This window comes from Bos indicus x Bos taurus, chromosome 25 (genome assembly GCF_003369695.1).
Source record: "Bos indicus x Bos taurus breed Angus x Brahman F1 hybrid chromosome 25, Bos_hybrid_MaternalHap_v2.0, whole genome shotgun sequence".
In the NCBI taxonomy this organism is placed as follows: Eukaryota; Metazoa; Chordata; class Mammalia; order Artiodactyla; family Bovidae; genus Bos; species Bos indicus x Bos taurus.
Window position 1 is genome coordinate 41,804,305 of NC_040100.1, and position 16,867 is coordinate 41,821,171.

Consider the following 16,867-nt stretch of genomic DNA (forward strand, 5'->3'; position numbering starts at 1 on the left):
CCTTTGCTCTGGCGATGGAGAACATGGATCCTGCTCCCGAGGCAACTCGGAGGACCTGCCTGGAGCACAGCCTCCACGGGCACCTGGGTCTGCTCAGCCTGCATGGTCACCAGGGTGACCGTGAATCGCTCTTGAGGCTGTGGGGCCATTGATGAGTTGCTGCTTCAGCTTCTTTCACCAGCCTGGGACCACTGGAACCCTCTCAGGGCTGTAAACGTGGCAGGGGCCCTCCGGGCATCCCTCAGGCTTCACTGACTAGTTTATGTCCAGAAATCTGGGCCCAGCTCTGGCAAGCGGTAAGGAAAAGCAAATGGCCATGTCACAAAAAAATAATTGAAGGAAGTTTGGGTTACTGGTGCAGGTAGACGGGTTTAGCTACTTGAAAATAGGATTTGGGAAGGTATTTATGTTGACATTTGACCCAGAAGCCTCAAAATGCCTTTGTTTGTTCCCAGTGCACGTGATGTCTCATGGCATTTTAGGATGAGGACCCTCTAACTGGACTGGCCTGGCTGAGTGTGTCCTGGGCCAGGGTGCTGGCACCTCCACCGTGGGGGCCATGCAGACTTGGGGGGCTCAGGGGTAGGTGGCTCCCAGGCCACATGGCTGGTTCTCCACCCAGCTCTGGGTCTGCTGCCCGGGTGGACAGTGGTAGACGGTGTGGCACACGGACACTGGGCAGAGAGGAGCCAGAGCTGGACCCTGAAAGATCAGGCCAACTTGTGGCCCTGGACGTCACTCTCAAAGGCCAGCCATGCACTCGCCTTCCGTCCTCCAAGGCCCTGGGAGCCTCGGTCCAGGTATGTCCCAGCGTCATATTCCCCCATCCACATGGTGCCCAGGACAGGCCCAGGCTGCGGCTCTTCTCTGAGGCTTGCTCTGTTGCCCTCCTGGGGCCAGGCCTCAGCTCTCCAGAGCAGAGAGGATGAATGGCCCCCGGCTCTGCAAGCCCGCCTCCCAGGAACACGGCCCTCTGCAGGCATGGCACTGGGTGCTGTGGGTTTGCATGTTGCTCTGTCTCCACACCCGCAACCCCGAGGGTCCCTGGCTCTGTTTGTTTCCGTTTGTTCCCCAGGAGAGGGCTGAGGATGTGAGCACTCGCACCTCCTCCCACGCTCAGTTTGCACAGCTGTTCCGGAAGGTTCTGCGAGTTCTCCAGAGACAGCCTGTTGTCTACATGGGGAGGCGCACCACCTCGACCTCGGACCCCCATGCTCTGCCAAGGAGAGACCCTGCAGGGCCAGTGGTCAGCTTTTGCTGTGGGCCCAGCAGGACCTCCTATCCCGACGTGAACCAGGCCCGTGGCTCCTGGTCCACGCAAAGTCACATCCCAGACTCCCGTCCCTACCTCCCACCACGTCCGGCTTTTTCTAAACTCCATGACATCAGCCACAGCCCAAGGAACATCGCTGTGGGGACATCACTACAGCTTTGGGCACAGAGAGCTGCCCCCACCAGCCTGAGTGACCTCTCCACAGCTGGGGTAACAGTGCAACTGCCCGGGGCTTCTGGCCACAGAATATCACCCACGAGCACCCACCCCTCCTTGAGGGGCAACTCCTGGGCCCAAGGTCACACCTCACAGTTCATCTTCCCACTGGCCCCTGGCACGGGGTCATGGCCAGTGTGTGCTGGACAGGGGTGCCACGACAGCCTCCTGAGTCCTTGGGGCTCCCGCTGCCGTGTTAGAAACAGGCCTCCATCCCCAAACGCTCTGGTGAACCTCATTCTCTGGGTCAGACCCCCCAGCTGGGCACACAGTGAAGTGACAGGGAGGGGTGTCTCTGGGCCCAGGGGACCCACTGAGGCAGGACTGGGGTGGGAAAGCTAGGCATTGCTCAGAGGTCGTTAGGGCCACACACAGACTTAGGCTGCCGAGTCCTCATGCAGCCGGAACTTGCCAGGCCAGGGCGTTCTTGGTTGTGGCCTGTGGACCAGCACCTGGGGCCCTGCCTCGCCCCCCCAACAAGAGCCCCTCCTGCCACATCCAGACGGTCACAGCCACTCAGGTGGCCGTGCCAATGAGGGAGTGTCATCTCCTGGGCTCCAAAGCTGGGGAGCCTGAGCCAGTGGCCGGAGGACCACGCCCAGGGCAGGCTAGCCAGACGCCGGCTGTCGTGGGGGCAGCTTGTGGCCCTGGCCCTCCTACAGCTGTCAGAAGAAAGGACCACCCTGGCGCTGGCCCCATACCGTAACTCCTACAGCTGAGTCTGCAGCCGGGACACCGAGGTCACTGGGCAGAAGGCTGAGGCCAACCAGCAAAGCCTCCTCAGGACACAGAACTCAAAGACCGAGCCAGCAAGGCCAAGGCACCGAGTGGACGCACTGCCCCAGACCTCGGAAGGCTGCATGGCCCCAGGCCTGTGGCCCCCACAGCTCTGGCTAGGAGTGCCAGGGCTCACACTGGTGGGGCCATTCAAAGATGGAGAAGCCCCCCTCAGAAAACACAGGGTCTGAGCTGACTCCAGGGGTCCCAGGCCCACCTGTGCTGAGCCACTCGACCCCTCCCTGTGGTGCTTCCTTGGCCCCCAACGGCTGCAGTCAGACCAGCCATGTTTGCCATGAGCGGCTGGGAGAGACTATGGCCCCCAGGGGTGGCCTGGTGTCTGTCTCTCCAGGAGGGCTTGGGTTACAGCCAGTGAGACGATGGGGTCCCAGACCAAAGCTGGGGGGCATGTGCAGCGTCATCGCTGTGGGAGCCACGCCAGCTGAAGCCTTGCGCCCATGCTGAGCCGTGGCCCTCATGGGTCCAGAGGCACCCAGGGCCCCTCCGATGGCTCTCATCCCGAATGGGAAATAACTGGCTTGGAACAGAAATGAGGGGAAGAAAGGCCCCCAGGGAACCCTGCTGGGCATGTGGGGTCTTCTCGTCACAACCACAAGTTCGCAGTCACTGTTAAAGCTTTGCAGCCGTCACTCCAGCAGCTGCGACCACGCTGCGCAACTGCCTCATTTAAGCAGCCCACAGGCTGCCGTGTCCGGCCCCTGCCTGCCGGCGTGCGCGTCCTGCTCGCCCACTTTCCCTTTGTGTCCCGTAGTTTTCTAACATTTCTTAGCAGAGGCTGCTGGCAAGTGACTTCCCTTCAGCCCTCTGGGGTCTCTGCTGGGGAGTCTGGGGGCCCTGAGCCCCACCCCTCTGGCCATGACTCCTCCCCTCTGGCAGCCTCTGTGATTTTTCTTTTTCAGTTTTTCAGCATGTTGATTCAGTGTGCCTTGGGTGTGGCTTTCTTCGAGTTTATCCTGTTTTGAGATTTCCTAGGCTTCCGTGATCTGTATGTAGTTCTCATCACTGAGAAGTCTCTTCATGTTCCTCTGCACCCCTCCCCTCCCGGGGTTTAGGTCACTAGTCTGCCAGGCTGCTTGGCTGTGGTCCTGGCTCAGATTCACCAACTCCTTCTTCTACAGTGTCAGTTTTGTCAAAAGCCTATCCAGTGAATTGTTTTATATGTTACTTTTTAAACTCTCGAGTTACTGCCCAGTTCTTTGGCATTTTCATATTTCTCTTACTTAGGACTGTCTTAAGCCCCTTAATCTTTGACAGTAGCTGTTTTCACATTCTTAGCCCGTTCTGGCTTCTGACTCTGCCCCGGGCAGGTTTTTTCTCTGCCTGTGCCTTCAGGCTACTCAGCACTTCCAGGCTGTTACCTTTCAGTCACTGCTGGACGCCAGTGTTGCGGATTCTCTCCTGACAGCCGCTGATTCCCTTACAAATCGCTTTGTGAGCCTCCTGGACACACAATGTCTCTCCACATGAGTTCCCAGGACTCAGGGGTCTTCCAGACCCGAGTAAGGTCAGTGAGGACACGCCCTGGGTGGGTCAAGCACTTACCCCAGCCTCACAGAGGAGGCCCCATCCTCCGAGCTCCGTGGCCAAGGGAACCGAGGCAGGACTGCAGCTCTCGGTTCCTGAGCCCCCTGCCGTGTGCCCACGTGGCGAGCCAGCCCCTCCAGCTCCCGGCATCTCAGATGCTTCGTTTTTCCAAATGCAGTCATTTGTGTGGCCTCTGAGCATAAAGCAGACAGCCCTGAGGTGCAGCCCTGCTCTTGGGGTGGAGGCGGCGGTGGTGGGGTCTTGGCAAACTTGGCTCAGCAGGGCAGAGGAAGTGTGCGGGGAACAGGGGCGACGCCAGTGTCCCTGGGCCTTGCTCTCGATCCTCGTCCGTGGTAGGGGTGGCGGGTCCTGACACTGCCAGGCGTCATGCTCAGCTCAGCTCTCAGGAGGGACCCTGCGTCCTGATCACCCTTCTTCACGTTCCTGCTGCTGCCCACCTCCCTCTCATTCCTGGAGCTGAGTGGAGACCACTGAAGGGCTCCAAGCTCAGTTGGCAGGTGTCCTGCCTCCCTGGGCTGCCTTCCTCACTTTTCTTTCCTTTCTTCTAATTTTTTAACATTTTTCAGGCTAAAGGCTTACACTGTTTTACTTTTGACTCATCCTCGGAAATGGGAAATGGCCAGAACACGTGTGGGCTGAGGTCTCGCTCCAGTACACTGTCAGGCACCCTCATCCCAGGCCTCCTCAGGCCCGAGAGCACCGCCCGCTCTGGTCCGGGAGTCGGTCTAGGAGCTGTTGGCTCTGCTGCATCATCTCCCTCAAAGGGCCTCGTGCGCCTGCGCCACATCACAGACAGCCCCCACTCGGTCTCCCAGATCACGATTCTCCCTGAGCATCATTCCTTCTGCTGCTCGCCTGTCTGGGTTTCAGCGTTGCATGTGTACATGCGAGGGTGCAGAGGAGCAGATAATGCTCACTCCTCGGGGTCCTTCAGGCTAGCAGCATCCTGCCTCGGTTTCTCTGGACGCCTCTGGGGTCTCGGGAGCCCATGTGGCCGCAAGGCGAGGCTATGGCTCAGTGAGGGTGCAGGCTGCACCAGCCACACCTGGGAGGTCCGCCCTTGGGCCACCTGGGGTGAACGTGGGCGGGTGGCTCCAGGAAACCCCTAGCTGCCCTGCTCCGCAGCGTGACGGGGGCAGTTTGAGTGTGGCTGGAGTGGTGGGACTGGTGGCTTCTCCCAGAGCCCTGCGGCTCTGAGCACACGCCGCCTATCCACTGCCTGCGGGGCCCGAGCAGTCACTAGGCCCGAGGGCAGTGTGACAATGGATGGGGCCGGCTGCTCCCCGCACCTTCTCAAGGGCTGTGGAACACGGGCAGGGCCCCCAGGGCCAGACCCAGAGGTGTCTTCGCGACGGAGGCTGCAGTGCGCCAGGGGTTTCTCCCCAGCTCTGGCGGCCGTCTCAGCCAAGAACTGGGCAGTAAGCAGAGGGCTTGCCACCCACGTGGCCCCACAGCTGCACCGGATGGCAGCCCCGGGCCCCGCGTGTCCCCACCTCCGTCTCCAGTGCCAGTGGCCATGCTGCACAGCTGAACCACGGAGAGAGCGGCCATCCGGCTGAGCAGCCCACCCGCAAGCACAGTGCGCTGGCGGGGCTGTCAGGAGGGGTGAAGGGACAGCCCCCCAAGCCCGTGCTGACACAGAGGAACCAGTGGAGCATCTAAGGACTTGATGGTCTGGAGACAAGGTCTGCCCAGGGGGAGCTGGGCCCGGGCCGCACGACCCCTGCCGCCCCCGTGGTGGTGGAGGGCCTGCTGGCACCCCAGCCCAGACCCTCAGGATCCTGCGGTCTCAGCAAACCCCAGGGCAAAGCCCCGTCAGCCCCGAGCAGCCCTGCCAGCTCAAGACCAGAGGCCCAGGGACCTCAAGGGGCTGGGCGTGGCTGCAGGAGAGACCACCAGACTAGGGCAGGCGCAAGTGGGACCACTTTGGGCACCAGGGTTTGTTAACATCCTAGACAGTGAAACATAGAAATTATTTTTAGGCTCTGAACCAGGAAAACTAGCTTTCCAGAGTAATGCAGGGAGAGACCTCCCTGGTGGGCCAGTGGTTCGGATTCCGCACTTCCACTGCAGCGGGCACGGGTTCGATCCCTAGTTGGGGGAGTAGGATTCCCCCTCTGTGCAGCACAGCCAAAAAATCCCAAAGTAATCCAGGGAGAGCTGTGACTCCACATCTCACATGACACTCTGTGAAACCCCATATGGTCCATGAAACTGACTGGTCAAAAACCCAGCTCCTCGCTAGACCTGGGTCAGGCTGGTGTCTGTGACCACATGTTCTCCCTGGTCACCAGGATGGAGACGCAGCTTTAACGATAAATCAAGGAGTGGGTATCAGCTGGGCCTCACCTGGCCGCACAGCTCCGGCCTGGGCCTGTGGTCTCACCTCCTCCCTCAACACCCCACTCAACCCTGACCCATGAAGCAGAGGAGCCCATGGGCGGCAGATACGCACGCAAACGACCTGGGTGGGCACTTGGCCACTCTGCTACTTGGGGGCTGTTGGCTGGTCCGGGTCTGACTGCTCTGCAGAAATGTGACCATCTGGTTGGACAGCTGAACTTGATGAAGTCCTCCTTACTCTTCTCATCACCATGGCGACTGCGCTGTGGTCACTGCGGGTCTGCTGTCACTGAGGGTCTCTTGTCACTGAGGGTCTGTTTACTTGCTGGTGCTACTGATCCCCATTTCCTTCTACCTTGCTGACCTGCAGCTCCTGGTGTCGTTTCCCCTTTTCTGAGGTGGTGTTTGAGGCAGTCTCCCTGTAGACACCGCCGCATGGACCGCCCACACCTGGGACCCCCGTCGTTCCAGAGCCCCTGCTTCCTTGCAGGTCTGAGCCCCACCACCCCCAGGGGCAGAGCCTGGACCAAAGCAGAGCCAGTGTGACCTCACACCTTCCCCAAAAAGCTAATTTGAAATAGATCCGAGACCTAAACATAATAGCCAGACCTGGAAAATTTTTAGATCTTTGTATCTCTGAATGAAGAAGATTTCTTAGATGGGACGCAAAAAGCAAAATTGTAAAGTTTTTTAAAAGTGTAACTTGGACTTCCTGAAAGTGGAAAATGTCACCTCTTTGAAAACCAAATAATGAAAGTCTCTGCCAGGACCTGCACTCAGCGAGGCCCTGGGGTGTCCGGGTGCTCCCCTCACCCTCCCTGGCCTCCAGCCAGCCCCCTGCTGAGTCACCTGGAGCCTCCTCCCCTGTGTCTGTCACTCCTGTAGGGACCCAGAAGCTCTGTGTGCAGTTGGCCTGGGGCCCTGGGGCCCTGTGCTCAGAGGTGCCTTCCGGGCACACGGGCGGGCATGACCCTGCAGCCTCTTCTGCCTTGAGTGAAGACCACCCCACTCCCGGCCACACCCTTGACAGCCAGGCCTGCATCAAGTAGAATGTGCCACTTTGAGTCTCTAGAACAGCTGACAGACATGCGGTCACCAGAAGGGACCCTGTGGAGCTTCTGGCTGGGAGGCACCCCCGGACGCGGGCGGCAGCACTCATGGACGGGCCGGGGAGCGGCGCCCCTTCCGTCCCGCACGCGGGGGGCCTCAGTTCTCACAAGTTGTCTGCTCAGGGCCAAGCCCCGGGGACTGAGGACGTGTGGGCTTCTTGGACCCTGGTCATCCAGGCTCACAGGGACACTCGCCGGATCCAGCTGGGCCCATGGAGGCTTCTCAAGACGGGCAGTGACCAGACTCTCGGGCAGCCACCCGGCAGATAGCACTGGGAGGTTCACGAAGACAGGTCCAGCTAAGGCGCATCCAGGTGCAGGCCTGCCCCGCAGGCTGCCTGTCCCGGGGAAGACTCGGGCCCAGGGCCGGCCTCGTGCCTGGTCACTCCGTGGTGGAAGCCGGGCTGGCACAGGCGCAGGCACCAGCGCATTCCCCAGTCCTGGTCCAGGGGAGCAGCAGGAGCCCCATCCAGACCCCGTCCCAGGGAGGGACGCGCTGCAGGGCCCCGGGGCTGGCTGTCGAAGCCATGCTGGGCCTGCTGCTCACTGGTCACAGTGACAGCTGCCACAGACACAGATTTGTCCTTTCCCGGCTGTGAAGCTGAGAACCCCAGCAGCCTCCACACGGGGGCAAAGGCCAGACTCAGGGTCAGCAGGAGGGGTCTCACCAGAGGCGCAGGGCAGAGCCCACCTCTGAGGTCGTTTGGGACACGGGCATCCCTGGGCCAGTCTGAGGGAGGCAGGGCAAGCGGCCTGGGTGGGGTAGGGGACTGGGCACCTGGGATCAGCACAGGCTTCGGGAAGGGCGCGACCCGGGCCCGTGCGTCACCACAGCTCGTGAGGAGCAGTGGCTGGAGCCTGTCTCCCCGCAGGTGGTCCTCATCATCAGCGGGAACCTGAGCTTCCTGAACTGGCTGACCATCGTGCCCAGCCTCGCCTGCTTCGATGATGCCACCCTGGGCGGCCTGTTTCCCTCAGGGCCTGGCCGCCTCAAGGACCAAGTCCTGAAGATTCAGGAGGAGGAGACCCGAGGGGCCAGGGCCCCGCGGACACGCGGTGGGTGACACTGGAAGGCGGGCGTGGCTGGGGAGCCCAGGTGGTCTCCGTGTCTGGTGCCAATCAACCCCTGAGGCTATGGCACCCAGCCCCATGCCCACCCCAGTGGCCTGGGAGATAGAGCAGTGTCTCCACGCCTGGGCAGGGTCACTCGCCTGCGTGGTATGGACGGTGTGTCCTGCCCCGGCACAGTGACCTCAGGTGCTCCAGCCCAGGTCTTGGGACAGCTTGGGGGCTGGAGGAGGGCTGAGAGGAGCGGCTGTGTTTCCTCATCAGCCTGGAAGGTATCCTAGGCTTAGGGAGGAGGGGCTGCACGTGGTGGGAGCCCTTCCCAGACTCCCCAAGGGACCAGCTGTACCTCTTTTGGTCTCCGTGGGCCCAAGGGGCCGCAGAGAGGCCAGGCCTGGGGGCCACAGCCCACCCATTGTGCCCCCTCCCAGCAGGCAGCGTGGCACGGGGCACGGTCAACCTGGCGCTGGGCATTCTGGTAGCCTGGCTCAGCATCCCCGTGGTCCTCAACTTGCTGAGCCCCCGGCAGGTCATGAACAGCTCCTTCAACCCCCTCCGGATCGTCAACACGTACGGAGCCTTTGGCAGGTACCTCAGGGCCACTGAGACCCCGGGGGAGACGCGCACATGCGGCCAGCCCCCGCCTGCATCCCCAGCCTTACCGTGGCCTGCTCGGGTCGGGGGTCAGGGTGGGGAGGCTCAGCCCTGACTCAGCCCCTCCCCGTCCCTGCCAGCATCACCAGGGAGCGCACGGAGATCATCCTGCAGGGCACAGCCAGCGCCAACGCCAGTGCGCCTGACTCCGCCTGGGAGGACTACGAATTCAAGTGCAAGCCTGGGGACCCGCGGCGGCGCCCCTGCCTCATCTCGCCGTACCACCACCGCCTGGACTGGCTCATGTGGTTCGCGGCTTTCCAGGTGAGGCCCTCGGCGGGGAGGCCCCGCAGACACAGGATGAGGTAAGGGAGTCTGTGCTGGGGCTCTGTGGGTGCCCAGGGCCGGGCCTCCCTGTCGGCTTCTCAGAGTGCTTCCCCCAGAGCAGACAAGGCAGGCATGGCCAGCGGCGGGGCAGCCAGCATCCGCGGAACCTTCGCTCAGACCCGAGCAAACCGGCAGGACTGTGACCCCCGCCCAGGACGACAGCCTCTGGGAGGCTCAGTCACGTGTCTGGGACCCCTGGTCCTGCCAATGACAAAGCCAGGCCTGGCCCCACTCCACCCAGGTCTCCGAGGACAGGACAGTGGGGAGGCGCCCAGGAGAGCAAGCAGGCGGCGAGAACAGGAAGGACCAACAGCCCGGGGTCCTGGCCCCAGGAAAGCCCACCCAGGAGAGCTGACTGCCAAGCGTGCTGCGCCAGGGCCCCCAGGCCGGCAGCCTGAAGGCTGGCAGCCGTCAGGAGGGAGGGGCGGGGCGCACACACGTGGGGGCTCTCAGCTGTGTGCACCCCGAGTGTCCCGTCCTCTCCTCACCCCCAGACCTACGAGCACAACGAGTGGATCATCCACCTGGCGGGCAAGCTCCTGGCCAACGACGCGCAGGCCCTGTCCCTGCTGGCCCGCAACCCCTTTGAGGGCCGGGACCCCCCCAGGTGAGATGCCCCTGCCAGACAGGCCCCGCTGCAGCCTCGGCTGCCCCTCAGGGCTTCTCCCCTAAATGCAGAGCTCTGCCCTGGGGACCGGCCTGGCCCAGAACCAGGCCTGGACACAGCAGTCCCGAGGCCCCACATACCCACTGAGGACCGCGGGCTCAGTCCGCAGGCCCTGAAGCTTGTCCCTTCTGCTCCCAAGCCCCGCTGCCCACCATCACGGGCTGGGCCTCTGGCTGCTCCTGGCCGGGCACAGCCCAGCTCTGTGCCCAGGGCCGTCCAGGGGTAGAGGTTGCCCGCTGCCCTCGCCTTGCAGGTGGGTCCGAGGAGAGCACTACAGATACAAGTTCAGCCGCCCCGGGGGCAGGCACGCGGCCGAGGGCAAGTGGTGGATCCGCAGGCGGCTCGGCCCCTACTTCCCCCCGCTCAGCCGCCAGGACCTGAGGGGCTACTTCACGTCCCGGCAGTGGCCGTACCCGGAGCCCGAGTAGAGGCGGCCAGGGCTCGTGGCAGGAAATAAAGCAGGAAGACAGCGGCTGGTTGCTCTGAGTGGGGGTCTCCGTCCACAAGGACGTGTGGGAAGCAGGGCTGGAGAGAGAGGAGGGGCTGCTGGCCCGGATGGGGTCCACACTTCCTCGTCTGCCTGGGCCCCACGTCGCTGCTCACCAGGGGGTCCTGAGGCCCCCTCCCTGGCTGCGCTCCCAGTCAGCAGGCCCCGGGCACTGGCGTCCCAGTGCTGCCCGCATAGCCTCTGCCCCCAGCCGTGCCTGCAGCACCCACTCTGGGTCCTTGGCACCAGTGGGCTGGTCCTCGGCCCAGCGTGTTGTGTGCCAGTGTGGCCAGGAGAAAACCCTGCCCCTCCTTTCTGCTCCCGAGTGGGTCCCCACTGCATGCAGGAGGTGCCTGTGTGGGAGAAGCTGGGGCTCCCCTCAGAGCCCACACACCCCTGCACCCACTCTCCCCTGCAGTGACCGATGCCCAAGGGTGTAGACAGGGCCTCTGTCCTCCTTGGGTGGGCTACCCCCACCAACCCTGATCGAGGTCCTCCCCCACCTGTGACCACGTGCCCCATCTCACGCTGGAGCCTCCTGCTCCCTGACCCTGACCCGGCAGGGGGGCACAGCAGAGCGGTCAGCCCCGGCCCGGACGCTGGGGTGCAGGGTCCCCAGGGCAGCTGCTCTGTGGCCTGCTCACTTCAGGTGGAACTGGATTAATGGTTTGTTGCTTGGTGACCCTCCTGGGCTGCAGCCCAGAACCTCCACAACCTGACGTCAGCGGTGAGTGGACACCTGCCCCCCCAGTCATCCACGGCGCCTGCCGCAATGCGGAGGGTCCCCACGAGAACAAGCTGGTCTAGGCCAGGAGGCCAGACTGAGGTGGGCACAAGCGTGAGTCTGTGCAGAGCCCCCCCGCCTGCCTGGGGGCCAGCCGGCCCAGGTGCCAACAGAGAGGCCGTGTTCTGCTCGCAGGCAAACAGGCGCCCTGTGTCTACCACGGGACAGATGGGGCCTCAGACACCGAGCCTGGAGCCAGCACGTCTGCCCACGATGGCTGCATGGAGCTACCGCTGGCCCGCCGTGCCTGGGCCCTTCCCGGGGGGCTGTCCTGGGGACACTGCCAGTGGGTGGGAGCACCAGGGGTGCCCCTGTGGGGCCCAGGACGGGCAGGGGGCCTGAAGAGACACTGTGTCTTGGCTCGGGGTGGCCCCCTGGCCCCAGAACCACAGGTGGCCTCCTTGCCAGGAGCCGTGGTGGGTCCCCGCCCTGCCAGCCCTGCCCACCACACTCTGGGCTCAGCGCCACCCAGGGATCAGGCCGGGGAGCCGTCAGGACTCGGATCCCCGGTGTGGGCTCTTCTCTTGGCTTCAGTCCAGCCATGCTGGTCCCAAGACTCCTGGGACCTCTTAGGACACACACAGACGGTGATCTCAGACCTGCAGGCTGGGCGGAGCCGTGGGTAGAGCCACGGACAGGAGTGCTAGCAGGAAGGTGGCCCAGGAACCCGATGGCGTGCTCTCGCCCCCGGGGACATCCCAGGTGCAATCAGGGTGGGCGCATGGCCCACTAACAAATCAAGGCCCATCAGACCTGCCCGTGCCTCCAGAGGCTCGGGTCCCTGAGGGGTCCCCACTGGTCAGAAGCGGCCCCACCCCGATCTTCAGAGCCTGTCCTGAGGCCCACACCCTCCTGTCGAGGACAGTCAGAGCCCACCCTCCTGCAGAGCCCTCCCATGGCCCACCTCCCTGAGCCTGAACCTGGGGTCTCCACCCGGCACCTTGCCCCTCCCCTGCGTCCTCTCATCCCGCTCGCCCAGCAGCCACGTGGGGCCACAGGGCCTTTGCACTGGGAGCTCGCGGTGCTCACGACACTCAGGGCCACCTCTCCTGCCTTTGCTCGACCCCAGCTGCTCCTGGTCACACACGGGTTGGCGGGGGCTCACGCTGGCCCCCCAGTGCTGGATACACTGTTGACCTGATGCAAGAGAAAGGCCCAGACACGCGTGTCTGCTCCAACCCAAGCTGCCTCTGTCCAGTGTCAGGACAGTCAGCTGTTGGTGGGGAGGTCGGGGGGCAGGGACACGAGGTGGGGGCTTGGTTCACCCCTCCTGGGACAGGCGATTGAGTGCTGGGGGTCCTGGTGGGTAAGGATCCACCCTCCTCAACAAGAAGCTCAGCTGCAGGTTGGGAACTGAATTTCTGTCAGGTACGGGCTGTTGCACAGGGTCCTAGGTTCACCTTCTAAAACCAGGAGTCCGCTCAAGGCAGGGGCAGAGGAATTCTCACAACACAGGAAGGGGTGGCCTGCTCGCAAGAGAGGTGAGCAGAGTGTGGCCTGGGCATTGACCCTCTAGGGGACTGGAAATTTAAGGTCAGTTCTTCCCACCCGCTCTCTCGAGCTGCTGCCTTATGGAAACCTCTGCCTGACAGGCTGGCCCTCGATGAGACCCCCACCCCATCTGGGGGCTTCTCCCCTGCAAAGCGCTCTGCCCCTGTGGCTGCCTCAGTCTGAATGGGGTGATGGTTGCAACGCCCAGGCCCAGCCCCACACCTCCCCACAACTCTCCAACTCGAGGGCCCTGCACTCGGCCCTCTTGCTCCAAGACAGGACTTGGGCCTCCGGTCACCAAGCAGCAGCTAAGCTCAGGTGACCCACTGAGTCTGGCTGGGGGCTCAGCTGGGGGCCTGTCTCAGGGAGGACCCACTGCCTCCCTCTTGCTTGAGGACGGAGCAAAAGGCTCAGCACAGGTCCTGTCCCCATGAGCAGGGTGTGTGAGAGCCTGCCTCCATCAAAGGGGCTCTGGGCGTCATCCCTTTGCCAGAAGGTCTTCTGTCTCGGAGATGATAAACGCTGAGGCCACGCCCACCCTCAGTCAGATCCAGCCCTCCTCTGCCCAGGCTTCCGCATCCACGCAGGGGTGGCCCGACGTGCCGCGCTCTTAGGCTGCCGGCTCTGGAGGGACAGGGTCGGCAAACACTGGCCTGTGGCCCCTCAGGGGCAGGACCATCTCCTGAGGCTGTCAGTTTTTAGAATGGCCCATGGAGACGTGGAAGCCTGAGCGGCCCTGAGTTCCCGGCTACCTGTCTCGACTGCCCCGCTCGAGGCCGCCCAGGGGCTGAGGCCTGCTTGCCCCGACTCGCCCCTGTTCTCAGCAGCCGCTCCGGCTTCTCAGGTCAGCTGTCCTGCTCTCTGTCTCACCTGCACGCGTGCTCTTCCTTCCTGCCACCTTTTCCAGGTCTGCCTTCCGTCTTCTCCTCAGGCTGCACACTTACTGTCTTTCTAACTGTTCCCCCGATTTCTAAGCACAGCTGAGGACCCTCACACAGTGGCTGCGCTTGCAGGGCTTCATGAGTTAGACCGTGGTCTCCTCTTAACACAGCAAACACCAGAGGCAGGGACTGAGGTGCTCACGTGCAGGGACTAGGAGGCAGCCTTTTGCCTGAGTTTTATCAGCCTGTTTGTCACTCCCAGCGCCCCTCGCCCCCACACCGCCAGCACGCTGGGTCAACACCCCTTTCAGAAGTGAACAGACTCTGGTACGAAGGACACTTGAATTCCCAGAAGGCTACTTGTGTCCCTCTGCCGAGAGGTTCCCTTGCTCAGCATCATGACAACCTGTCCCCAAGGTCCACTCCCACCCTATATCCTGTGGCCTGAGGACACCATGGACCTTTGCGCTCAGGGACTCAGTTCCAAAGGTGGAACTCACATTTCAGAAAACTTAACCTTTAAAGTTCCTAAAATAATCAACAGAATTGGCAAAACAGTAGCTTTTACTGACGAAAAGAGAAGATACAAACAACTAAAATCAAAAAAGCTAAGTGGGACATTACTATCTACATCACAGACATAAAAAGGACCACAAGAGAACAGTATGAACAAATGTGCCCAACAAATCAGGTAACCTAGACGACACAAATTCCTAAAGACATAAAACGCTCAAGAAGAAAAAGGAAATTGAAGAGATCTCTTGCACGTAAGATTGAATCAGTAATCAAACTTCCCAGCAGAGAAAAAGACTGAAGCAGATGGCTTTGTTACAGAATTCTCCCAAGAATTCAAAGAAAAGTTAACACAAATCCCTCCCAAACTCTTTCCCAAAAAAATCGGAAAAGGAGGGAACACTTCCTATCTCATCTTATAAGGGCAGTATTACCCTGGTAACAAAGACAGACAAAGACACCAGTATCCTTTATGAACAGAGATAATTCTGTTATCAGAATTATAACAAAAATCCTCAACAAAATACTAGCAAAACAAGTCTATCAGCATATTAAGAGAATTATATGCCATGACTGAGTGGGATTTTCCCCAGAAATGCCAGAGTGGTTCAACGTAAGAAAATCAAACAATGTAATACACCACATTAGCAATGTGGTGGTGGTGGTTTAGTCACCGTGTCGTGTCCGACTCTTGCAACCCCATGGACTGTAGCCTGCCAGGCTCCTCTGTCCATGAGATGAGTCTCCAGGCAAGAATACTGGAGTGGATTGCCATTCCTTCTCTAGTAACAGAATATAGGTGCAGAAAAAAAAAAGTCTTTCAGTTGATGTAAGAAAGTCATTTGCTCTCATGATAAAACCACTCAGAAAACTAGGAAGAGAAGGGCACTTCCACACATAACAAACATTCATGAAAAACCCCACAGCTAATGTCATCCTCAATGGTGAGAGACTGTAAACTTTACCTCTGTGATCAACACTGAGACAAGGATGCCCATTTGCACCACTGCTATTCAGCACTGCACTGGAGATTGAGCCAGAGCAATTAGTCAAGAAAAATAATTAAAAGGCTTTGAAATTGGAAAGGAAGGAGTGAAACTATATTCACAGATGATATAATCATATATAGAAAAGTCCAGTGATCCACAAAAATACTACTGGAGCTAATAAATTAATTCAGCAAAGATTCAGGGTATGAGATCAACATGCAAAAATCAGATGTGTTTCTATACCTGCAATGAACAATCTGAAAAAGAAACGAAGGGAACAATACCACTTACAATAGCATCCAAAAGGATCAAATACCTAAGAATAAATATAACCAAGGAGGTGAATGACTTCTACACTGAAAGGTACAAAAATGAAAAGCATCTATGTCCATGGATTTGATGACTTAATTCTGTTAAGATGACAGTACTAATAAAGTATCTACTAAGCTCATGAATCTCTATCAAAATTCCAATGGCCTGTTTTATAGAAATATAAAGGTCAATCCTCACGTCCACATGGAATTGCAAGGGCCCCAAATAATGAAAACAACTTTGAAAAAGAAGAAAGTTGAAGGGCTCACACTTCCTGATTTTAAAACTTAATACAAAGTAATCAAAACTGGTAATAGCACAAAAATAGACACACAGATCAACAGAATAGAAAGCAGAGCCTAGAGAATCCCTCACATGTTTGGTCAAATGGTCTTTGACAGGGTGCCAAGACCATTCAGGGGAAAGAGGATAGTCTTTTCAAATGATGCTGGGAAAAATGGATCTAAATGCTAAAGAATGAGGTTAGGCCCTCACCTGACACCATATTCAAAAATTAACTCAGGGACTTTCCCTGGTGGCCTAGTGGCTAATAAGATTCTGTGCTCCTAATGTAGGTGGCCCAGGTTCGATTGCTGGCTGGGAAACTAGATTCCACACACTGCAACTAAGAGTTCTCATGCGACAACTAAAGATCGCACGTGCCGCAACTAAAACCCAACGCAGCCAAATATTTCTTTTCTAAGTACCAGTACACACTGCAATGTGGATAAAACTTTCAGTTCAGTTCAATTGCTCACTCATGTGCATTTCTGTGACCCCATGGACTGCAGCACGCCAGGCCTCTCTGTCCATCACCAACTCCCTGAGTTCATTCAAACTCATGTCCATCAAGTCGTTGATGCCATCCAACCATCTCATCCTCTGTCGTCCCATTCTCCTTCTGCCTTCAATCTTTTCCAGCATCAGGGTCTCTTCCAATGAGTCAGTTCTTCACATCAGGTGGCCAAAGTATTGGAGCTTCAGCTTCAGCATCAGTCCTTCCAATGAATATTCAGGACTCATTTCCTTTAGGATAGAGTGGTTTGATCTCCTTGCTGTCCAAGGGACTCTGAAGAGTCTTCTCCAACTCCACAGTTCAAAAGCATCAATTCTTTGGCACTCGGCTTTCTTTATAGTCCAACTCTCACATCCATACATGACTACTGGAAAAAACATAGCTTTGACTAGATGGGCCTTTGTCAGCAAAGTAATGTCTCTGCTTTTTAATATGCTGTCTAGGTTGGTCATAGCTTTTCTATGAAAACATTATGCCCAGTAAAATAAGCCAGACAAAAAGATCACTTGTTATATGATTCCTTTTATAGAAATATCTAGAACAGGTAAATATAAGGATAGAAAGCTGACTAGTGGTTGCCAGAGGAGAGAATGGGTGGGTTGGGGGGGAGGGGGTGG

At 59.1% G+C, this 16,867-nt stretch overlaps 1 protein-coding gene across 2 annotated transcripts in view; it reads left to right on the forward strand.

The window, feature by feature from the left end:
• The window catches only part of LMF1 (lipase maturation factor 1), a 51,704-nt gene extending 41,235 nt beyond the window's left edge, over positions 1 to 10,469 (forward strand). Inside the window, exons 7-11 of one of the 2 annotated variants that reach the window (XM_027528128.1) lie at positions 8,157 to 8,340; positions 8,781 to 8,937; positions 9,084 to 9,267; positions 9,825 to 9,937; positions 10,251 to 10,469. In XM_027528128.1, coding sequence (XP_027383929.1) covers positions 8,157 to 8,340; positions 8,781 to 8,937; positions 9,084 to 9,267; positions 9,825 to 9,937; positions 10,251 to 10,425 — 813 coding nt within the window. In that variant the 3' untranslated portion in view covers positions 10,426 to 10,469. The remainder of the gene's footprint in view (positions 1 to 8,156; positions 8,341 to 8,780; positions 8,938 to 9,083; positions 9,268 to 9,824; positions 9,938 to 10,250) is intronic. The other variant, XM_027528130.1, reaches the window with a different exon arrangement.
• Positions 10,470 to 16,867: the final 6,398 nt, after the last annotated feature.